General features: G+C 47.9%; 9 protein-coding genes across 9 annotated transcripts; 4 read left to right on the top strand and 5 right to left on the bottom strand.

Moving 5' to 3' along the window:
• Nucleotides 1–322: 322 nt before the first annotated feature.
• On the bottom strand, nt 323–2514 carry F9C07_1045336 (sn-1,2-diacylglycerol ethanolamine and cholinephosphotransferase). Its single transcript, XM_041288678.2, has 6 exons — nt 2129–2514; nt 1963–2066; nt 1767–1892; nt 1661–1704; nt 1531–1608; nt 323–1481 (listed from the first exon to the last, which is right to left on the bottom strand). The coding sequence occupies exons 1-6, from the start codon at nt 2154–2156 to the stop codon at nt 569–571; spliced, it is 1293 nt and encodes a 430-aa protein (XP_041141227.1). The 5' UTR covers nt 2157–2514; the 3' UTR covers nt 323–568.
• A 359-nt stretch (nt 2515–2873) lies between these two features.
• On the top strand, nt 2874–6850 carry F9C07_679 (putative transcription initiation factor TFIID subunit TSM1/127kD; the record flags this gene model as incomplete). Its single annotated transcript, XM_071511519.1, has 3 exons — nt 2874–5198; nt 5250–5618; nt 5672–6850. The coding sequence occupies 3 exons, from the start codon at nt 2874–2876 to the stop codon at nt 6848–6850; spliced, it is 3873 nt and encodes a 1290-aa protein (XP_071365620.1).
• Nucleotides 6851–6956: 106 nt separating this feature from the next.
• Nucleotides 6957–7888, bottom strand: F9C07_678 (putative small nuclear ribonucleoprotein SmG). Its single transcript, XM_041288679.2, has 5 exons — nt 7851–7888; nt 7710–7781; nt 7508–7582; nt 7422–7454; nt 6957–7358 (listed from the first exon to the last, which is right to left on the bottom strand). Exons 1-5 carry the CDS (start codon nt 7878–7880, stop codon nt 7332–7334), a joined length of 237 nt encoding a protein of 78 aa, XP_041141229.1. The 5' UTR covers nt 7881–7888; the 3' UTR covers nt 6957–7331.
• Nucleotides 7889–8345: 457 nt separating this feature from the next.
• F9C07_2227532 (nineteen complex-related protein 2-domain-containing protein) lies at nt 8346–9383 on the top strand (the record flags this gene model as incomplete). Its single annotated transcript, XM_041284252.1, has 1 exon — nt 8346–9383. The coding sequence occupies one exon, from the start codon at nt 8346–8348 to the stop codon at nt 9381–9383; it is 1038 nt and encodes a 345-aa protein (XP_041141230.1).
• Nucleotides 9384–9596: 213 nt separating this feature from the next.
• On the top strand, nt 9597–11556 carry F9C07_2227531 (uncharacterized protein; the record flags this gene model as incomplete). Its single annotated transcript, XM_041288666.1, has 5 exons — nt 9597–9664; nt 9720–10239; nt 10308–10589; nt 10652–11399; nt 11456–11556. 5 exons carry the CDS (start codon nt 9597–9599, stop codon nt 11554–11556), a joined length of 1719 nt encoding a protein of 572 aa, XP_041141231.1.
• Nucleotides 11557–11663: 107 nt separating this feature from the next.
• F9C07_676 (uncharacterized protein) lies at nt 11664–12027 on the bottom strand (the record flags this gene model as incomplete). Its single annotated transcript, XM_071511512.1, has 2 exons — nt 11664–11821; nt 11964–12027. The coding sequence occupies 2 exons, from the start codon at nt 12025–12027 to the stop codon at nt 11664–11666; spliced, it is 222 nt and encodes a 73-aa protein (XP_071365619.1).
• A 2641-nt stretch (nt 12028–14668) lies between these two features.
• Nucleotides 14669–16328, top strand: F9C07_2199490 (uncharacterized protein; the record flags this gene model as incomplete). Its single annotated transcript, XM_071509459.1, has 3 exons — nt 14669–15647; nt 15804–16042; nt 16104–16328. The coding sequence occupies 3 exons, from the start codon at nt 14669–14671 to the stop codon at nt 16326–16328; spliced, it is 1443 nt and encodes a 480-aa protein (XP_071365618.1).
• A 117-nt stretch (nt 16329–16445) lies between these two features.
• On the bottom strand, nt 16446–18132 carry F9C07_1046113 (bis-tetraphosphatase). The gene is made up of 2 exons (XM_041288680.2): nt 17724–18132; nt 16446–17656 (listed from the first exon to the last, which is right to left on the bottom strand). The coding sequence occupies exons 1-2, from the start codon at nt 17922–17924 to the stop codon at nt 16742–16744; spliced, it is 1116 nt and encodes a 371-aa protein (XP_041141233.1). The 5' UTR covers nt 17925–18132; the 3' UTR covers nt 16446–16741.
• A 208-nt stretch (nt 18133–18340) lies between these two features.
• Nucleotides 18341–20251, bottom strand: F9C07_2061584 (uncharacterized protein; the record flags this gene model as incomplete). Its single annotated transcript, XM_071508654.1, has 2 exons — nt 18341–19740; nt 19816–20251. The coding sequence occupies 2 exons, from the start codon at nt 20249–20251 to the stop codon at nt 18341–18343; spliced, it is 1836 nt and encodes a 611-aa protein (XP_071365617.1).
• Between the last annotated feature and the right edge of the window lie 1416 nt (nt 20252–21667).

Raw genomic sequence — 21667 nt, 5'->3', positions numbered from 1 at the left:
ATACTTGGCGAGTTGCGACCTGAGTGACGACCTGAGTGACGACCGGTTTATATACACTGCCAGCAGTGTTCATCATTCACGAGCAATGGGCCAACAACTGAGCGGGGGAAGTGAGCTCAAATGAGGGCATTAGCGGATTCTGGGAAGAATTGTATATAAGGCACGAGTCTATGGACATTAATATTACACTATCTAACTATATACTATCAGAAGCTTTGCATCCATAATCTGTCTTCATAATCACTCTTGCGTGAGCCATCCACAGAAGTCGTAAGTTCATAAGTTGCGCCCAGTGGCGTATCCATAGAGGCCATTAGAAATGTAATTACAGAAAGTATATATAGTTGAGAAGGCAAGATAGACCAAGTCAGGCAACAGTAGCCTAGACATTGGCTCTTGATGTTGCGAGACCTCAATCCATGTGCTCCATTGGCCGAGTCGGGAAACTCCTGTCACGATTGACCGTCGGAATAAAATGTTTGAGAGCGTGCTGATCCGAACGAACTGGAGAGAAACAGGTGTCTGGTCAGCCACGGCTGACGTAACCAGGCCATGTTGAAGAAACTATTCAATGACTTTTATAGCGCCCCGCGTTAGTGTCACCACCAGTATTGGCATCCTCGAAATTTCTCTCACCAAGGTCACGGTAAGCCTGCTCTCGGGCTGTCGATTTGTCGCGCCGAATCGTCAAACAATTGATACCCAAGAAGGTCGTGATCCGGTTGATGACCAAGAATGCCCAGTACATATAGATGACAAAGGCAAAGAGGAGATACATCCGCAGGTACAGGAGCTCCACCCATGCGCTCATCCCGGGAAGACCAATCCAGGGCAAGTTCACCAAAACAGCACCGCCAACCAGAGGTGTTTGCAAGACGGTCCAATGGGGGAATGGCTGTCTCAGCAGATGCGCAAGAATGATCTTTGTAGTCATCCGTCCAAAGACGAACGAGATTGTCCAACAGTACAACACCAAGCGGTTATCAGCCAATATTCTCGAATAAGGAGAGAAGAGCCAAGCCATGTTGCATCCAGTGAAGACGATCATTGGCACCCACTCCTTGAAGATCGGGGATATGGGGAGATTCTGTTTTCTCCTCGAAGAAATGACATTGTAGACACAACCAGGCAAATGTCCCAAGAAGAACGATGAGAGAAGGAGGGGAATCCAAAGATCCTTCACTGAGTTGTTTCCAAAGATCTGGGGGATATTTAAGAACTCGACTATCGGCCGAGACCATATCTCAGGCCCATACCAGCCCGATGCCACCATCAAACCAATTGCGATCAAAAGACCCTCAGTAGGGCCATTGAAGTAGCCGAGGTAGAGAGTATGTGTATGATAGGTCTCCCAGGTGGAAAAATACATTGCGAGGCAAGGAACAAGAGCTGTCCAGGCGCCTAGATTAGTGGAGCCAAAGCCCAACGCGGCAGTCTCTAGCAGACTAGCAAGCGTACAATTCAAGGAGTCGATTCCATGACTGTTACATGTTAGCAACTACCCATGTCCTCCCGAAAATGTTCACTCACTCAAACAGCTCCCCCAACCCACTAGACGTTCCCGTTCTCCGAGCTTGTTTGCCGTCAACATTATCCAGCGTGGAGTACCTTCGGTATGTGAGATAAGACCAGTCCAATAATATCGAATCTTAATGCTTACATCCACATGCCGAAAGCAAAACTGTAATATAGCCAAGAGGGACCCTATAATTGACAATGCTTAGTGCTGGGCGAGGAGTTGGTGTGTAGGTCGGTGGTTTGCTTACAGGTCCCACAAGATCAGGCATCAACATCTCTATGAGCATCACATTTCCGACAATGAACATGAACCCCAATAGGGTTACCATGTTCGGAGCTATCCACATCGGTAAGAGTTCGACGAACGCATTCCACTAAAGTGCAAAGGCCATTGTTAGACGGGAGTCGCACAGCGAGTATTGTGTAAGGTATAGAATTTCGTACGTAGTGCTTCAAGACATATCTAGAGATAAAGGACTTATCCACACTCTGGTACTTGTAGCTTTTGAGCGGCGCCAGAGCGTCGTCGGAGAGCGAGTCTTGGATCGCTAAGTAAAACATAAATAATCAGCCAAAAAACTCCATGCCCAATATAACCCAAGGAACCAACCTTGGATCCTCTCGAAAATTGCGTTCATTTTGCTTTAAATTCCGCCAATGGAATGGTATATCAGTACTTCAACAAATTGTATCGTACGATTGGGTTTAGTTCATAGCGCTATGAAGTAGGAAATACAACGACAATGGATGGTTGAGAGGTCGAACCAAAAACTGCGGTGCTCTATGACAAACACGTACAAGTACAATTCGCAGAAGACAAGTGAAGGGAAAACGATCCTTAAAATCCCCTGGAAAAAGAGTGGAACGAAAAGGGACCCAAGAGGATCGGCGGACGTTCCATCCGCGGATCACAATTTATCACGTGCTGGGCGGGCTGGTCTGTGAGCTCCGCAGCTTTCGACGCAACAACGCGACATCAGAAACAGAGTGAAAGTTGGAGGTTGATAAAGAGCTCTGTGGCTTTTTCTTCTTGCGTTTCATGTTCATTGTTGTTTGGTAATAGAAAGGTTTCTTTCTATTTCTAGGTGCCATGACTTCTGAATAAACTTCTTTTTCCTTCAGCTGTCTTTTGAATACCTCGCATTTATCAATCACTTCAGGCTGTTGTTCCCCGCTGCCAAAGCTTCAACTACCGCACACGACCCTCTTCACATCAACGATTCATATTCTTCTTTATCTCGGTGTCGACTGAAAGCGCTATCCAGAGGTTATAGAGTTGCTCCTTGAGCTTGGACATGACGGTAGAGGACCAGGGAAGCGCTCGCGGCGCAGTGCACGACTGAGTACTCTGCGCAATGCCTGGCGTTGTCGATGCTCCTGCCGGCCCTGCCTGGCAGGGACTGGGTTTTACGGTTGCGCACCAGAAGGTTGAGCTGGAGCTGGACTTTGCAAATAAGAGCCTCAAGGGGAAGACTGAAATTACGATCCATCCACATTACAAGGAGCTCCGAGTTATTCGATTAAATTTCCGACAGGGCGAGATTAGGCGCTTGAATGTCTCCGGGAAGATACCGTCAATGAAATATGCGGATCCCTACGAGTCACTGCAACTGTACGGACCTCATTATCATCAACGACTCTCCTCGAAAATAGATGGCTTGCTTAAGTGCCCGCCGGAGCCCGACCTGCTTTTGTCGGTCCCAAAAAGTGTTAGGATAGAAGAACTGGACCCTTTCTCAGTTGAGGCCCAAGATCAAATGGCGCTCCGTGCAACTGGCGCTGCCGATGATTCTGAAGGCCCTTTGAGCTCCAAAGCGCCAGATACTACGCTTCCTCGATTTACGGCACTGACGGTCAACATCGAATTTACTATCGACAATATAAAGGATGGGTTACAGTTCGTGGGAGTCGAGAATGGGGACAGACGTTACCCGCATGCCTTTACAACAAACTCGCTTGGATATGGGGCCGGTTGCCCTCTTTTCCCTTGCGTTGATGACCCTTCGTCACGTTGCACCTGGGAACTTTCTATCAAATGCCCCTGTTCGCTGGGGGATGTGTTTGACCGCAAAATCCGCGATCCAGTTAGCTCCAACGCTTCTGGACGCCCTAAACCGACGTCAAATCTTGGCCGATACATATCTCCGGATGATGAAGCCTTGGACCTGCTGGTGGTTTGTTCTGGAGATATGACGGATGAGATTATCGATCCGAAAGATACCAGCAAGAAGACAGTATCCTTCGCATGTACCTCACCGCTCTCCGCCCAGCAAGTTGGATTTGCTGTTGGCCCGTTTGAATATGTCAACCTTGCACATTTCCGGGAAAGCGACCAAGATGAGCAGCTTGGCCAGAATGCCATCCCTTTGCATGCTTTTTGCCTTCCTGGGCGAGGCGATGAACTCAGAAACACTTGTTTTCCAATGGCGAAGGCGATCGACTTCTTTTCCTTATCATATGGGTCGTATCCATTTTCAAGTTACAAAATGTGCTTCGTAGATGACGCGCCCGAGGATACTTTGTCGACAGCGTGCTTGTCAATTTGCAGCAGTCATCTCCTATTCCCTGAAGATATTATCGATCCAATGTACGACGCGACGCGTGCTCTCGTCTACGGCCTTGCGTCTCAGTGGATTGGTGTTAACATCGTTCCAAAGGCGCCAACTGACACTTGGGTCACAGTAGGCGTCGCGTGGTTTATCACAGATACGTTCATGAGAAAACTTTGTGGGAATAATGAATATCGCTTTCGACTAAAACAGATGTCTGATAGAGTATGCGAGTTGGACTATGAGCGTCCCTCAATATTTGACATGGGAAATATACTCCAGCTTGACTCGTCTGAGATTGATTTCATAGCACTCAAGGCCCCTCTTGTGCTTTTCATCCTCGACCGAAGGCTTACGAAAGCTAGTGGAAAGGCCACAATGTCCCGCATCATTTCTCGGCTTTTTCTCAATGCTCGAATGGGCGATATCCCGAACGGGGCGGTATCCACCATGCTTTTCCAAAAGACCTGTGAACGACTGGGTCACGCGAAACTGGACTCATTCTTTCAACAATGGGTCTTGGGTGCTGGGTGTCCCCGCTTCCAGGCTACACAGAGGTTCAATAAAAAGAAGCTCGTAGTGGAAATGATGATAAAGCAAGTGCAATCAGAGCAGCCCAGCACACGTGACCTGGACAAGAATACCTTCATGCGTGATGTTAAGGAGGAGATTCGGGGCATCTATGCCGGGGTTGTTCAGCCGGTTTTTACTGGCTCCATGACGATTAGAATTCACGAAGCTGATGGCACACCTTATGAACATATTGTCGAGATTAAAGAAGGCGTCACCAAATTCGATATCCCTTATAACACAAAATACAAGCGTTTGAAGCGGAACAAGAGGCAGAAAGAACGGGCCGCTGCTGCTTCGGGTGGTGATCCTAATGCAGAAGTTCAGGAAGATGTTTTGCTTTATTGCTTGGGTGATGTACTTCAGAGTGAGGAAGAAATTCAAGAGTGGAAGCTGGCTGATTGGAGTAAGGAAGACGAGGAGCGAATGGGCCAGGAGTCTTACGAATGGATTCGCATGGATGCAGATTTCGAGTGGATTTGTAAGCTTTCCTTGGTGATGCCAGGTTATATGTACCTTTCGCAGCTCCAACAAGATCGAGATGTGATAGCCCAATTGGAGGTTAGTTGAATGGTCGTCTCCCTTGAGAGCTTTACGCTGACAACATCCCAGTCTCTACAATATATGGCAGCCCAAAGAGAACACCCGTTAATATCCACGATTTTTGTCCGAACCCTAATGGACCGAAGGTACTTTTACGGAATCCGTGTGGCCGCAGCAAAGGCCTTGATTAAGCATGCCAAGGAAGAAATCAACTGGCTGGGGTTATTCCACCTGGAACGAGCTTTCCAGGAATTATTCTGTCTTCCAGGATCACCTATGACCCGCTCAAATGATTTTTCCGATAGGGCTGCTTATGTGCTTCAATTGGTCATCCCTGAAGCTATCTCAAAAGTAAGAGACAACAATGGGAAAACACCGATGCGCGTAAAGCGTTTTCTTTATGACAAGCTACGGTTCAATGATAATTCCAACAACGAGGTGGGTAAAAGCACATCATCTTAGCCCTAGTCCTGAGCTCATGTGATGTATAGTATTCGGATAATTATTATGTCGCGACACTTATGCAGTCCCTTTGTCACGCCATGCTAGGCAGAGTTGAGTCTCGCTCTCACGATCTGGACGATTTCGACATGGAGGGGGTCCTTGAATCTCAGGCCGAAGAAAAATTGGAGAAAGACGCCATCGCCGAAATTGATAGATATCGAAGAATGGATGAATGGTCCAGCTCGTACCAGAACCTCTATTCACGTACCACGCTACGCTGTCAGATGCAGCTCATGCAAGCCAAAATAACGGAGTTGGATATAATGCAGTTCCTGCCTTATACTCGGGCCGGCACTTATGACCTGCTTCGCTTGGAGGCGTTTGAATGTCTCGTGGAGACCGATATCTTCCAGAGCCCTGAACTCTTGAGGTGGTTCATTTTTACCATGTCGAGCGACTCTTCTTCGTGGCTCCGACGGCGTCTTCATTACTTGTTTGGCAAGGCGCTTGCTCCTGTAGCCTTTGGTCGCGGCACAAGTGATAAGACCCCGGCTTCCGGTGATGGCTTAATCATTGAACAAGAATCTTCCACCGAGGTCCGCCAGGCAGACCTCGCGCGAAGGCAGACAGTCCCCGGAGCCATAGAGGCACTTAAAGGTGAACTTAAAGGTGACCAACTCCTCAAAGAGTCATTGTGGGCTGCGTGCAACTCTCCGTGCATTGGGATCCTGGAACTTTCCGAGTTTACTGATCTCTGCCGCATCTTGTATGACCCGGCCACTAGTGTGAAGGTTGCATTGAAGTATCCGCGATATTGGCAAGTGAAGCATCTCGGGAAGGTGAGCTTTACTGCATCGTGTCCGGACCGTCTTACGACAGCGCTAATGTATCTTCTAGGGACGGCTGCATTTCACTCGCTCGAGCAAATTCCGTACCTCACTTCCATCCAAAGACCCGAATCCCGCGAAACGCAAACGAGAAGAACCGGGTATGGCACCCCCTGCCCCTCGCATCACATTCAAGCAGTCAAAGCTTGGCCCAAGTACCCCGTCAGCAAACCCAACTCCACGTCCACAGCCGATCACCAAGCTGCACATTCCGAATCGATCCTCCCCCGTACCTCAAGCGCCATCCAGGACACCCGCCACTCCGACCACCCCATCTACTCCTGGGGGTGGAGGGTTCAAATTAAGATTAAAATTTGGCCAGAAGCCAAAATAAACTAATGTGTTTCTTTTTTATCATTCTTCATTCATGTACCTTATACTATTGTTTTTTCCTTATTCCTCTATTTTTGGAGGGAGGCTGGTAAAGGAGGCTTATGGCGCGAGGGTGGAATGAATATCGTTTCTCGATTTTATTTTCTAAGATTTCTCCATCTATTCCCCTGTTCCGGTTTTCTTTCTCAAATGCGCGTCTGGTTTGCCGGTTTCATGCCCATTTGATGCGGTATTCTCGAGCCATGTTATGAATGATGTCTTGCATAGCAATCATCAGGCTGTGTCGTCAAAGATTATGTCTCTCGATAAGATATACCAAGGGAACCCCTGAATTTGATCCCTCAAATATTGAAACTGCAATTTGATCGTAAACATGCTTGAGATGAAATCGAAGTGCCCTTCGATCATTCCAAAGAGAGCAACCGACCCGTAAACTCCGTACTGCATTAAATTAATCCCACGATGAAGGTGATATCCAGCGTTTCCTTTATTTGTCGCTTATACGTTCCAGAGCCTGCGTAGTGATTACTCGCGTTAGCCATATTCAGGACGATGAGTATGCAGCAGATATACTAACCTCGAGCATGACGACCGAGTTACCGCGAATGACCTGCATTAGAAGATTAGCTATAAACGCCCGCCGTATTGAGGATCCCAACGTACCACCATGCCAATTGCGACCTTCTCTCCGCCCTGCTTCTCTTCGAAAGCTTCGTCGAGCACGATGTTCATGAATACCTGTATCATACAACGGTCAGATCCCACTTCATATAACTTCACTAGCATCCGATGTCAACGCTTTCGCATTCGTGGTTGGATAGTAAGGGTCCGCAGCAATAGGAATATTCGGATGGCCTCAACGTACATCGTAACCTCTCAGGATACCAATGACTTTGCGGTTGCCGTTCAGTTGGCAAAATACCCGCTTTTCCATGTACTAGTCAAACAACTCCGTCAGCTTCTTTTCTGTCCAAAACAACAAGAGAAAGTGAGTCGCAAGGCATACCTTCTTCAACTCGGGCTGAGCTTGAGGCATCTTGGCTATTTAGTTTTGGTGAATATCCCGCCGTAATGTCGAGGTCAGTCGCGCGGCGGAACTTTGAGACACACCAGTGGGATTAAAGCTGTGCCGGAGAAATGTTCTTCCCGGCAGCTTCCAAAGATGCGCGGAGCTCGGTTTGACGCAACCATTGAAACCACGCACACTTCCTTGCGATAAGCAATATATCTCCGCGGAAGGTCAAAGGGTAGCTAATAAAATACCCTGATTATGAGTTCCAAGTTTGCGAACCGCAGAAAGCCCCGCAAGATTGGCGGGGACGACGAAGAGGATGAGGGCGGACAAGGCGAGTAGTTCCTGCGCAACATGAACCGAAAACATTTCACTAGATTGAGTAACTGACAAGTAGTAGATATCGGACCGGTGGTCAAACGCCCTGTTTCCTCTAAAACGAAGCAAAAATCTAAATCGCGCCTGTCGTTTGGACCCGGAGAAACTTCAATGGCCGAAGATGGCGAACAGGAAAGTGAAGTGGTAATACCGAAAAGGCAAGGACTTGGGAGGCGAGCACTGGAAAATAGTGCTTTGCAGAGGTCGCTCACGCCATCGGGATCAGGTGGCCAGCTTCCAATCAGGGTTGGCCCAGAACAAGATCGGCCAAGTTACAGCAATGAATATTTGAAGGAGCTTCGAAATTCAACGCCTTCAACACCAAAGAATGCCACCGACGACGATAACGAGAAGACTATTGATGTTGCAGCCAAGTTCGGCGAGGTTATGAAAGTCACAGCGCCGGCCGCCATTCCCAGCGAAGCGGAGATTAGAGAGAAAAAAGAAAGAAGAGCACGCTTGGCCAAAGAACAGCAGTATGGAATCTCAACAGAGAAGGACTTTATCTCATTGGATGATACTATGGAGGATGAAGAATGGGACTCGAAAAATGAAAAAGAGGACCTAAGGGACACTCGGCTGATCCGTGATGATGAGGATTTCGCAGAGGGCTTCGACGAGTTTGTGGAGGATGGACGCATATCTCTGGGGAGAAAAGCCGAGCGCGAGAGGGCCAAAAAGCAGCGTGAAGAAATGCGAGAGCTCATCGAAGATGCCGAAGGGGATTCGGACGAGGACGACTCGGACTTAGAAGAAAAGGCTGCTTACGAAGCCGCCCAAACAAGGGCTGCCATGGGCCACAGCGGCAAAGACTATACAGATCGACCAAAGACTCCTCCCAAAATGACCTCACTTCCACGCCTATCAACCTGTCTTGACCGATTACGCACAACCCTGGCCGTCATGGAAAAGTCGAAAACCCAAATGATTGATCGAATGGAAGAACTAAGAAAGGAAAAGGCCGACATAGCTGTGCGAGAAGTAGAGATTCAGGCTTTAATCAAAGAAGCTGGGGATAACTACGAGAAACTCAAACAAGAAGCTGGGCGCACTCCTGGCTCTGACGAGGATACAGCTGCCGAACGAGGATTGGAGAGTATTGGCAATTCCATGGCAGTATCAACAGGAAATTCCGAGGACGAGTCGTGATCCATCCGCTCAGCATATACGTACCTGCCTTACTGGAGTGCTTACCAGCTTATTAAGAAAGGTTCGACATCACCCGTCGTTCTTTCCGGCGTATCAAAAAATTGCCTGAAATGACACCAACCTGGCTTAAGACCTATATATGATACCCAGCACTTTAGACTTCACTTACCAATCGACAAGTTCTTATCTTTTTTCATCTAAATCCACTTCACGATGACGCGAATGCCTTTCTTCTATTTTCAACCGCTACGTAGAAGTTTGCATACTGATGGGACCACACAGTAAGTCAAACTAGGAGCCTCCTGATATGTATGCCTGGCTCATGACAAACTGCAGCCGGCGAGAATCCATACCGTTCATCGAAACCCCTATTGATGGGAACCATGGAACACGCCTTCACAGGCATTTCGATGCTACTCCAATTGAACTGTTCTTTGACTTGTTTTTCGTGGCGAATCTCTCTACCTTTACTGCTACGCACGAAATCCACAATGTAGAAGCCTTAGGGGCATACATAGGCTTTCTTGGGGTGATTTGGTTCACCTGGCTTCAGGTTACTCTATTTGATATCAGATTCGCCAGGGACTCGGTTTTCGAAAGAATCTGCAAGGCTATACAACTAGCAGCTATGGTTGGTTTTGCTTCTGCAGGCACGCGGTTTACCACCCGTGTTAATGATGAAAATGTTTGGGCCTTTCAATCATTGAGCCTCTTTCTAGGCGGAAGCCGAATCTTACTGGCTCTGCAATATACAGTCAACAACGTGGTCTTCATTCGTAAACGAATGAAGCCTGCTGCCAAAGGGGTCTCCATCATCGCCGCGACGCTGTTTGTCTCAAGCCTAATCTATCTGGGGGTATGCTACAGCACAGACAAATAATGACTACTATTGAAGCCACATGCATAGACTGACCTGTTGCATAGATGTTTTATATCTTCGGGGTGCAGGACGGGATCCGTTCCTATATATGGACCGTTTGGTTTGCTTTGTTCGGGCTAGAGATGTGGGTTATAATGGGAGTATCCTGTGTGACACCCGGAATCGGACTCCAAGATACCCACTTGAACATAAGAATGGGTCTCCTTACGCTAATCATCATTGGCGAAGGGGTCATATCAGTCACTAGGATTGTGAATAGGACCGTGCGGCCAGGGGGCTGGACTAAATGGTCGTTTGTTCACATTCTAGGTGTCACTACTAATGTGGTATGGGGTCTCAAATATTCGATCGATCGTCCCTTTCGGGGTTGCTAACGCCTCAGGAGTAGTACTTTCTGTGGCAAGCGTATTACGATCTCTCACCAAGGGGCATACTTGGCAAATATTCCCAGCAGCTATGGGCCCAGCTCCATTTTCCCTTTCATGTGGCCCTAGTACTCCTTCTTGAAGGATCACAGATCCTTGCTTTGACCCTAGACATTACCTTGAAGCTCACGTACCTCGAGGAAACTATCATGTTTGCTTGCGAGGAACCACGGCCCAGACCCGAAATAGCCATTGGTCTTCTTCGGAATACCATTGAGGACATGGAGATTAATTACAGCCGCGGCGCAATAAAAGAAAAGATGGCCATTGACGCAATCTTGGAGGATTTGCCCAATCACCCCCTGTGCCCGGGAGAGAAGGTGATTGCTTTCTTCGTCACGAATGATCACCTCAATGACCTTGTGGGTAATGTTACTGCTGCTCTGTTCTCCAGCATGGGAATTATACCTTCGGAGGAGACAAACATAGGGCAGTTAACTAGCTCGCAGTTGCTGAGGATGTACATGCAGCTACTCGGGTTTGTCTACATCTATTTTTTCGTCGTTGCATCCCTGGTGATGTTTCTTTTTGCCGCCTTTGCAGTATTGGCTCGTCGCCACAACTTCTACACTAGTATTGGAATAACGACCCGTATCATCCTTGGGGTTCTCTTGGCGAGTTTAGTGTCTTTCGTCGGGAAATTTGCGCTTGCGTACGAATTCATGACATCCCCAACGATACTATACGCATTCACATTTGTTCTTTTGACAGGTGGGCCATTCATCTTGGACTAGCTTCTGTTTTTTCTTCTGTTCTGATTATCACAGTGTCCGGTGTTGACCGACTCCTAGACCTCTATAAGAGCCACCATGAGACCAATGTGAATCTGGCAGATGCAGGAAAGCGTAGTCAATCCGATACCCCCTAGTCCGGGCTTCTCACGGATTCCTTCCTATCATGGCTCTATTCATAGAATGTGTCGAATAATCAGCCATGGAGATCTACACGGAAACGAAACGCCCGACTGCACGTGTATCACATGAGATCCTGCAGTAGGGCATCCTTCGTCCCATAGAGAAGCAAAGAAGCTGAATCAACGACTGCGGTGGTATACTTTGCAACCTCTATTTTTGTGAGAATAGTGTGTCCATATGTTACCCTCTTCCGCTTTCCCTTTCCCTTCAGAGTAGGATCTTTTGACATGGTTATATGATTTGGTCCCCAACAAGCTCAAGAGTCCCAGCACCCATGGGAACCGATATGGGCACGGACCCAGGACAGATTTCCATCAAATGTCGCGTCACCTGCAACAGATGTGAGGAAGGGCCGACGTACTGTAGTACAGTGTGTGTCCTATAGATGCCACCATGACTCGGGATGGAAGATTAGCGCCACACATGGTAGTAGTTTGTTCCTTTTCCTGGTAGCACACCAACGTCCCTTGACCCCAGTCATACTCACAAAGGAAACCCTCTGGGGAGATTAAATCTGGTCGGGATGTTTTCCACAATGTAACACCGTTGTTGGGATATGAGGATATGAAGGTGTGTAGTGCAATGCCGTAGTAGTTCAATTAGGGTTAGTTTTGGCACTCCCCCTCCGTTCATTTTTATTTTTTCCCCTGAATTAATCTGCTTGTTAATACTCAGACGAGAAAGAATGAAAGAGAGTCGTAATTTGTCATTGCATAACATAAGAGAATATTAAGATCTCCTTCTGCCAATATTTTTTTCCCTTTTCCAGTTTTTTTTTACTACGATCGTGGGAGATCGAGCTTGCATCGATGTTTCTGATGCTGTAAGTAGGCTTTTCCCCGGGCCGTTCTTTCCGGTTTGTATCTAGACTTCCCGGACCAAACGCTTGGAACCCCCCGATCTGCGTTTAATATCTCTTCTCTTCTTGGTCTTTTAGTTGGCTACCTCCTGGAGAAAAGGGTACTTTTGCCATATTTCTTTTTTTGGGGGATGGGGATTCGAAGGCGATATTGCATGGTGCGTGTGAGAGGGTTCGGGGATGACGCGCGGGGATGATGAGGCTGCACTGCATAAACTACACGTACAAATAATGATCAGTGGATGATGTGTGCCTGGGACAAGTACAAGGGTGTCCTGGAGTAGGGGAATACGATCATGTGGGGAGAGAAGAAGTTCTGGGCCTCTCTATGTCTCTGGCTCTGTCATGGTTTTTTCTTTACTGCTTTTTCTTTTCCTTTTCTTTTCGTTGAATGGAGGTTTTCTCTTGTGTACCCGTTTCCTAATTTCTGTCTGGGAAAATGTAGTTTTCTAGTATTTTGGCGGTTCATGGGAGGGTGTAGTGGGTTTGGGGAAAAATCAATCTGGGGGAAGGAGTGGTATGGTATAGTAGAGAGCTGCTATTGTTCCATTTCGAGGACATGGACAAACCGATTGGTTTGCATGGTGGTAGGTCATGAAACCCAGAGGCAATGGCTCAAAGAAATTAAGAAATTTGTAGATGCGGGAGTAACCTAAACGTACCTGAGGGTCGTACTTCTGCGCTAGAATCCCTTCTTCGCCATGTCTAGCCATACATCCATCTCTTCTGGATGGAGCTGAAGTGACCTGCATATGCACATTACCCATGACTGATACCCACACTGTTCAATAGTCGAACCACACTCAAAGAAAGAGGAAACAGAAAAATACAGGACCTGAAAGTCTAGAAACATGCTCGAAAGGGTAGAGCAAACGTCACTTTTATTGACCCAACGGCACCACCGTTGTTCTTTCCGATCACTTCTTTGAGCCCAATAGATGTTTCGGGTTCCAAGCCCCATGGCTGGCGAAATGCGGTCATCGCTGAAGGTGGCATAGGGAAGTTGATATGAACAAAGCCTTATGTGAGTACCCGACATGCCTTTGCATATTGCCAGTAGAAACTGCCACATCCAACCGACGGGCAGAGTGCTACGAGAAACCTTCTTTTGTCCTCTCTGCATGAGTTCCCGATGGTCTTTTTGCCTCACATTTCGCCTCTTACGCCACAAATGATTTCTCGATTGGGCCGATAGGCCACCCGCTGGGTCGAGATTGAGACTCATCAATTGATCACCTAGTAAAGTATTGCAGGGTGACCGTTGTAAACTTAGTTCTTCCCTTCACGATTGGCGGCACCCATGCTTATTTTCCGGCACTAGATGAACTATAGGCCATCGGTCGTCATTGTCTAGCCCAAGAACGGGAGGCAATATACTCTAAAGAGAGCAAGGAATGTTTTCGCATCAGGACAGGGGATAGACGACGGCTTGATGAAGGTTGTCAGCCATTCCAGGGGGGCTGAAGATAGCGACCTTACTAAAAGAGACAGCTGAGCTTGGTGACGATATACAAGAGCCCGATCTGATCTTGTTATCCCGTTTTCTTTTTCTTGGGCATCGCCTTTTTCTTGTCTCAGAGAGGTCGATAACCTATTGCTCCTCCAGTCAAATTTGAGTGGGACATAACTTTGGACAAGTTGTTCCAAGACTGCCCTCAGCCAGTCGGGTTACTTCACCAGTAAGAGGAAGTTTTCTTGGGTGGAAGAGTCTGAGACACCACGGCGCCCACTTGGAATCTCTGCTCCGTGGCCTATAGGAGGAAAAAAGTCTCGTGTCCAGCCCAAAGATATCAGCATAGGACAAATCGGTTTCGTTTTCGCTTCTGAGCCGGACTCGTTTTTGCTTTGTTTTGTTCCATATCCCTGAGTTTCCGAGCCATAGGTTTCAGGCAAGTTTTGTCGCTTAGGACTTTTCCGTGGTTAAGACATCACAGTCAGCTTCAAGTGGCCCTTGTGCTGAAGCCCAGAAAACTCGCCCAGGAAAGTTGGAGTATGTTAATCAATTGTGAAAACTAATCGAACCCTTCTCATATTTCTCCGAAAGCTAGATGGGCTAATGATCGCTGCAGGTGTCAGTTAGACCAGCAACGTGCATCGCTCAGCAACAGTATCATCTGTATGTTCTCCGGCCAGCCCCAATTCGAACCATGAATGACAGAAGCGGTGAAGTGGCTGGCAGCAATAGATATTTGTCTCGTTTTAAGACGATGGTCCACGTCCACGTTGATCCAGATAAGCGAAAACCAAGACTAGCCTTCGACAGAGACCTCGTTTCTCCCAATTTGGCTCCAAACCATTCCTTCCTGGATCAATTCGGGGGTGCTTTCCCGACTAACCTCTGTGCCCCGCAAACTGAATCAATATTGTGTTCTAAAGAAGCCACCGAGCGTGAAGAATCCCAAATGCACCGCTGGCTAGAACCCAATGGTTGCCATGCAATGGGCACTGATGACATAGCAAACAAAACTGTGATGGCCCACGAGGCTATGGGCAATGATCTTGGTTGCTGGCCAGAAGCTCTTACGTCAACAGACTTCGAGAAAAGTAAGGTGCAAATCTATGGTTGCCGGGTCCAGTCATCGTTGCAATTTCAGGGCCCTTTAATACAAAGCGTTCGCGAGATATCTTTACCTCGAGCTCATGACCAGCACGCACAATACGTTGCGGATTCCGGTAGTCAAGAGAGAACAGTCGGAGAAAAGGTCGAGACCGATGATTCCACATTTGGCATAGCTCATCCAATCCCCCGGCTGCCCATGTTATGTATGACCGGCAGCAGTTTCTCATCCTTTTCCGGGCCTGACCCTGAATCTGTGGTAACCTCACCCTTCAGTACTCCTGATAACTCATGCGAACCTTTGTTTATTGGCCAAAAAGCTCAAAACCAAGAATGGGCAATAAGAGAAGTCGAGTCATCTGAGATTTTCCGAACGTCAGCCGAAAAGACCCCTGTACCTAATATCAACTACTTCGCTCCAGCTAGCGGGCCTTCTACGCCGCCGCCTTGGTCTACTGCCGGAGTTCGGCCAGCTTGGAATGTGCAACAACAGAGTGCTAGTCACGGTGATGCCCTCTGGGTCGACGTTCCATGTGGATCGAGCATGCATGGGCGTGGTGACCACGTAGAAGACTTCGATCATGCCCCTACTGTCAACGACGACCTTCAAAGTTCGCCGCTGCACGATTGTCAGTATTATGCACAGCCAGCTGCGGCCCATTACCAAAGCAGACTCGGGCACGTTATTTTACCCCTTGCCAAAGAACGATCTTCAGAAAATTCAGAATACAGCCCAGCACAGCCCTACCATGGTAGTCCGTGTATGCACTACCTGATGCATCCAGCCCTTACAACCAACAGGGCATGCTTTCTCCGCGGCCAGCGAAATAGTAGACAAATCGCCTGTCACAGCGACGGCAGAGACGCGTTCCTGGTGGAATGTAAGCGACGCGGACTTTCTTACAAGGATATCAAGAGACTTGGTGGCTTCAAAGAGGCTGAGTCAACACTCCGAGGAAGATACCGGACGCTCACGAAGTCAAAAGAACAGCGAGTGAGGAAACCCCAGTGGGAAGAGAATGATGTTAGTATCTCTCAATGGACGTCCATGGCAGGGACTATTACTAATACTGATGAACCTGTAGATAAGCCTGCTGTGCCAGGCAGTGAAGGCCTGCATGGAAGACGATAAGCAATCCTGTAGTGACAACGGGTCTAGCTGTCGACCTCCTACCACCAATCAGCCGCCCAAAGTGTCCTGGAAGAGGGTAGCCCAATATATTTGGACTCATGGCGGCTCATATCACTTTGGAAATGCCACTTGCAAGAAGAAGTGGTGCGACATACACGGTGTGAAGCTCTGGAATTGATCTCCGGCATGCAATGCCTAGAAAGTCCTTCAATGGATGCATAGATGAAGGAAGTGCAAACGGCCTTTTCTGATAACGTTTGACTATATCCACATGACGAGCCTAGGTTTACTGTGGCCCTTTGCTTGCCGTCTCTTTCCCACGTGGAGTATCCATGTTTACTTTGATACGAGGTGTTTATTAGCAGTGTCTGTCTTGTTTGGGCTTGTTAGGCTAGCTTTTACCCAGCCTTTTTTGTTTGCCTTCGTCCTTTCTCTTCTAATAGTGTAATTTCAACTGCTTAGCTCGCTGCGAGACATTGACTTCAAGTGTGTACTGTTTCTTCTCCATTGTATGGTGTCGTATTAATGCTTCTTGTCCCAAAGCACTCCTAATTAAGAAGGAATGCTATAAGGGTGATTGAGACACAGAATTCATAGTAAGGAGATCTTGCGCAGATCTGGGTGAGGATATCCAATTGTCGTCAAGACCTCTTTAAGGGAATCCGGGTTACGACGTAGTTCGTCCCATTCGGCCTCAGCTTTTACCATGAGCGTACCAGCAAGAATTGTGCCATTCAAGGCAACGATACCAGCCCCGGAGATCTCCGCTGATGTTGCACTGTCGACTGGGATTTGAGCACTTTCACTTCTCCTGGGACAGATCATCATCACCGAATCAGTCATTGCTAGATTGTAACTGATTGCAGCTGGACCACTGGTCGTCGGGGCGGAACTTCCCGTGCTTCCCTGTGCAGCTGCTAATGCTGCTCTGTACAGGGACAAATAAATGTGATGTAGGGTGTCGGCAGAGGGGTCCGGGGGCAACGGAAGGGCAAAATGCGCAAACGGTACCTGGGCACATCGCAAGTATTTAGAACCGGGGGATGTTGGTTGCCCTGAAACTACATCGATCAAGGGCTGCCAGTTCCCCGAGTCACTTTGAGACATGCTTTCGACAGGTAAGAACTGTAAGTGCCTATGAGGTTGGCTTGCCCCGCTGTCGTTGCCGGAGTTGAAAAAGGCGAAAAGCTGTTTGCAAGCCGCGCCATTTGCCTTGTTCTCCTCACCCCATGCTTTGACGCAAGCATAAGCCGCATCCAAGTCCTCTTTTTCCAGAATGTCTGTTTGTAGTCTCCATTCTTTTGTAGCTAGGATGAAATGATTGGGGATTACGGGAAATTTGTTGAGTACTAGTAAATGGGTTGGGTTCTCCCGGGGTATCTGAGCGATCAAGAGCTCTGGAGAGGGGTCTTGGAAAGGATCGAATTTAGGCTTCGTAGTGGACTTTTCAGTGTTTGGAGCCCCTGATGGTTTATTCGCAAGAGCAGGACAATACCGAAGTTGATACTAAGATAGAGTACAACTATAGTTAGCATTGACCTTAGTAGGGCAAGATGCAAAGAGGGGAGGGTACCGGTATCCCTGCAGTCTGGATAGTGGTCAGGTGTGTTTGAGAAAATAGAAGATGACCAGATCCTTTAGCAGCTGTGAAGCGCTTGGATACGAGGGCAGGAAGACTTTCTGACAAACCCAATTGCATCTTGTTAATGACCGGTTCTGAATCAATTGCGAGGTTGAAACCGGCTGCGGCAGTTGGAGGCGGAAGGCGGGGCATGTGAGCGGGTAGAAACGAGGCTAAAGTTCGATTAGCGTCATTGGATTCTTGGATACATACAAGTCAAACGAATATTTAATCAATGCTTCAACTACACGCAAGTCACGTATTTATGAGAGAAAATAAAATGGGTATAGTCACATTGAACTTTGTGATCGGTGTTCGACGACTTGATTAATGTTGATATATAGAAGCTTTTGTTTTTCCATCTTTGTCCTCCTTGAAGTCCGCAGGTCCAGCCAGCCAGAGGTTAGGATTGATACATCATATAAGTACAGAGTTGGGTAGATGGAACCCGGTATATCCAAAAGGAAATAACAACAGAGAATGGTATCACACCAGCCAGACATAAGAAATATCGCTAACATCATGCCACGTATGCAAAATAAGACCCGAACTTGCGAAACTGGAGTCTCTTAAGACACAAACTCATCAATATCTACCTCTCCTTCATAAGGACGAGACAGGCTGGGCAACGGCATGGCCGGTGACCCAATCATCTTCGTAGAGGGTCCATCTAGCCAAGGACCCCGTTCTTCCTCAGTAGCGTTCAGGATGCCTTCCGCGCGCTTTAGCGTCTCGACGTCCAGATCGGTCACATATGCCTCTCGATTAGTGCCATCGCCAGCGCCACCAGGAAGCTTTATACGGACTTCAAGGTCGTTTTGAAGCAGCATTTCATCCTTCCACAGATTGCGTTGGCCATCGAACACACACAGAACGCGCCTTTTTAGGTTGATGCTGCTCCTGGGGCAACCCCAGGATTGGGGGTAACGATCACGGTTATTTCGCCGCTTCGAGGCGGTTGGACGCTTGGTAACAGCGCTGTTTCCTAGGGTAGCACGGGCAGAAGTACTTGAGCTGCCTCTCCCGGCTTTCACAGTACTTTTGGCGGAGCGCCGGTGAGACAGGAACTCATTTGAATCGTCCTCCTCGTCGTCAATTTCATCATCATATTGATCAACGGTACCAGCCGTGTCGAGCAGCTTATGCTTCTCCATAGTTTTCTTCACCTCCTCGTCCTCCTCAACTTCAGCGAGGCATCTCTGGTTAATACCCTCACTAGGTTGCTCCCGCTGCACAACTTGGAGAACACAGTCGTCCAAGTGCTCGTAAAATTCCTGGGCGTTGTCGAATGAAACAGCGCATGTCGAGCACTTAGCTTTTTCGTTGCGATACCCTGCGATAGCCTTGTTCGACGAAGCTGAGCTCTTCTTCCGGCAATTCGGCGGTGTTTGTTCCACGCCATGCACCGAAGTCAAGTGGCGCTTGAAGACGTCTGCTCTATTGAAGCTCTTTTCCGCTGGTGACCCAGATCCTGGACAAAAGCCGCAGACCATTGTGCCTTTGTAATGAATGAGAGTGTGACGGTTCTTATCATATTTGCGGGCGAAGCCCTTGATATGATACTCACAGTTAACGATGGGGCATTTCTCGGGCCTCTCCGACCGATGGGTTAGCAAATGGGCCTTCAAATCTTTGAAGACACGTCCACAGTCAGGGTGGGGGCACCGTCCCTTCTCCTGGGTCTCATCATCAAGAGACGCGTTACTAGCAGCTGGACTCAGCTGTGAACGACGGGAGTGCTCGGATGAGATGGAGGACCTCCGGTCATTGATCAGAGGGGAAGACATCGGGATGTGATTGAGTTGCTGCGCAATCGCCGGCTTCGTATCATAATCTTCGGGCTGGGGAACATAGGGAAGCTCAGGGGACGGAGGAAGGTACCCGTAGCCGTAATTCGGCTGCTCAGAGTATGGCATAGAAGATTGAGGAATGTTCGGTTGTGGTTGTAATGTCTCAATCAAAGAAGGGTCTGTTGATGATACACTACTCGTAAGTGACCTACCACAGCAGGATTGGGGTTTGGGGATAATGCAATCGAACTTACCAACATAGTTATTCGAGTTCTTCTTTGAATAGAACCCTTCCATGTCCAACGAGCTCCCAGTGTATTCATTCGGGAAGAGGTCACCCATGAGCGCAGCCGGTAGCCCCAGACCGTGAGTGGTGTCTACCCAATTCTCGTGAATAGCCGGGGCAGTTCCTGAGTAAGGGGAGCCTATAGCGGAAGACGAAGCACTTGCGATTGAAGGACCAGAGGCTGTGGAAAGACCTGGCATGAACGGTTCGGAGGAATGTGAGATTGGGGCGGAGGGTGGAGTAGCCGGCATCGGCGGGAAGCTGGTCGCTTTATTATCGGAGTATGCATCAATCGACGGAGTATCGTAATAAGATGACTGGGGCAGTCGTGAGGAATTGGGACTTTGTCCGAAGCCACTCAGGTCCACATGAAAGGGGAAGGGCTCGGTCAAAGCGGGATCCATAGTGAAATGCTGGAAGTATGGGGTTTGCTGCTGTCTCGACGGTTCGAAGGCCAACATTTTACTTTCAATGTTGTATTGCGGAGGAAAGAGGACAAAGTCAGGATGGTCACTGTGGCCTTGCATGCCCACTTTTGGTTCAAGGGTTGGTTATTTTCAGTATGTGGAGAACGGAATGCGAGGGCGAGATCACTATTAGTGTCAATCGTCAGCCACCATTACTATCTTCACTGAAGGGAGACTTGAATCATTCTTGTCGGCTTGCGCGCATAGCAAGCGATGGATTAAGTTTCATAGGAGGAACGGGCCGCACGGGAAAACATACAATCTTTCAAAAGGGCCAACAATGGGTATAATGGATCTGGTGGGTAGTTCCAAGAGATTGCGTAGTATCAATCCAGGGGAGGAACAGTCGTCAGACGAAGCAATGACTCTGGAAACAGAGGGCTGTATCGCTTTGGAGATGCACGGGCACCTGATGTTCTGCAACTTCCCGATTGGGATAGGGTTTGCGTAGAGACAATGGAGCAAAAATAGACAATGATATACAGAGGAAGAAAGACTTGAGTATAGCAATCAACCCGAGCAGGCAAGGAATCAAGGCCCTTGCTTCCCAAAGTAAATGAGGATGACAAAGGTTGACAGAGAGTACAAGATGCTTTTGTAGCACACTCTCGAGGGATTCAACCAGAATGATTCCCGTGCTGAGAGGGGAATGAGAGGCGTGCAGAACAAAAAAGGACGGAGAGAGGGGAGCAAAAGCATTGTTAAATGTTATGTGATTGCTGGCCCTACGAACCATCTAGGATTCGCAAGTGGATTGGACTAGACTAGGATTGACTAACTACGAGCGAACTAAACAAAACAACGCTAAAGAAACCCATCCAGACTACTGGAGGTGGAACGCGCAGCAGGAGACAGGGGAGTCGACAGGTGTGGGTGCGTGTGGGCGGATGATGTCGATGATGATGGTGGTTGAAATGTGGAGCGCCAGAAGACTAAAAAAAAAAAAAAAAAATTATTATTATTATTATTATTATTATTATTATTATTATTTAAAAAAGAAAAAGAAAAACTACAAAGGAGACTAGTGGAGATGTCCGACCAGCAGGGGCAGGCTGTGATCAGGGCCGAGTTTTTAGTATCGTATTATTAGCACTGCATCTTACCCATGGCACGCTAACTTAGGTTTGTAACTATTCTTACCATACCGCTAACCCTGCATTACTGCACAGCCAAGCAGTTCTCCATTTTAGCGATCTACTTCCTGTGTTGACCTCTTTCCGCTTTTTCATTTTTAATTTATAAATTCTATGAACTTATGTTGTATTTTATTTTATTCATTTCATTCTCTTATTATTTTTTTTACTCGACCCATTTTTTTTTTCTTTTTATTTTGATTCTCTTCACCCTTGACAC

Source organism: Aspergillus flavus, chromosome 1 (assembly GCF_009017415.1).
Source record: "Aspergillus flavus chromosome 1, complete sequence".
NCBI lineage: Eukaryota > Fungi > Ascomycota > Eurotiomycetes > Eurotiales > Aspergillaceae > Aspergillus > Aspergillus flavus.
This window is presented reverse-complemented; position numbering and strand designations above follow the sequence as displayed.

What these genes read in the sequence shown, in the direction of transcription:
- F9C07_678 (XM_041288679.2), bottom strand. Translation starts at nt 7,880, where the DNA reads ATGCCTCAAGCTCAGCCCGAGTTGAAGAAG. An exon ending in GTATCCTGAGAGGTTACGAT is followed by an intron (nt 7,583 to 7,709) that starts GTACGTTGAGGC and finishes TGTATGATACAG; the next exon opens with GTATTCATGAACATCGTGCT. An exon ending in ACTCGGTCGTCATGCTCGAG is followed by an intron (nt 7,359 to 7,421) that starts GTTAGTATATCT and finishes ATCACTACGCAG; the next exon opens with GCTCTGGAACGTATAAGCGA.
- F9C07_1046113 (XM_041288680.2), bottom strand. Translation starts at nt 17,924, where the DNA reads ATGCCCCGCCTTCCGCCTCCAACTGCCGCAGCCGGTTTCAACCTCGCA. An exon ending in TCCAGACTGCAGGGATACCG is followed by an intron (nt 17,657 to 17,723) that starts GTACCCTCCCCT and finishes ACTCTATCTTAG; the next exon opens with TATCAACTTCGGTATTGTCC.
- F9C07_1045336 (XM_041288678.2), bottom strand. Translation starts at nt 2,156, where the DNA reads ATGAACGCAATTTTCGAGAGGATCCAAG. An exon ending in AATTTTCGAGAGGATCCAAG is followed by an intron (nt 2,067 to 2,128) that starts GTTGGTTCCTTG and finishes TGTTTTACTTAG; the next exon opens with CGATCCAAGACTCGCTCTCC. An exon ending in TGCCTGATCTTGTGGGACCT is followed by an intron (nt 1,705 to 1,766) that starts GTAAGCAAACCA and finishes TGTCAATTATAG; the next exon opens with GGTCCCTCTTGGCTATATTA.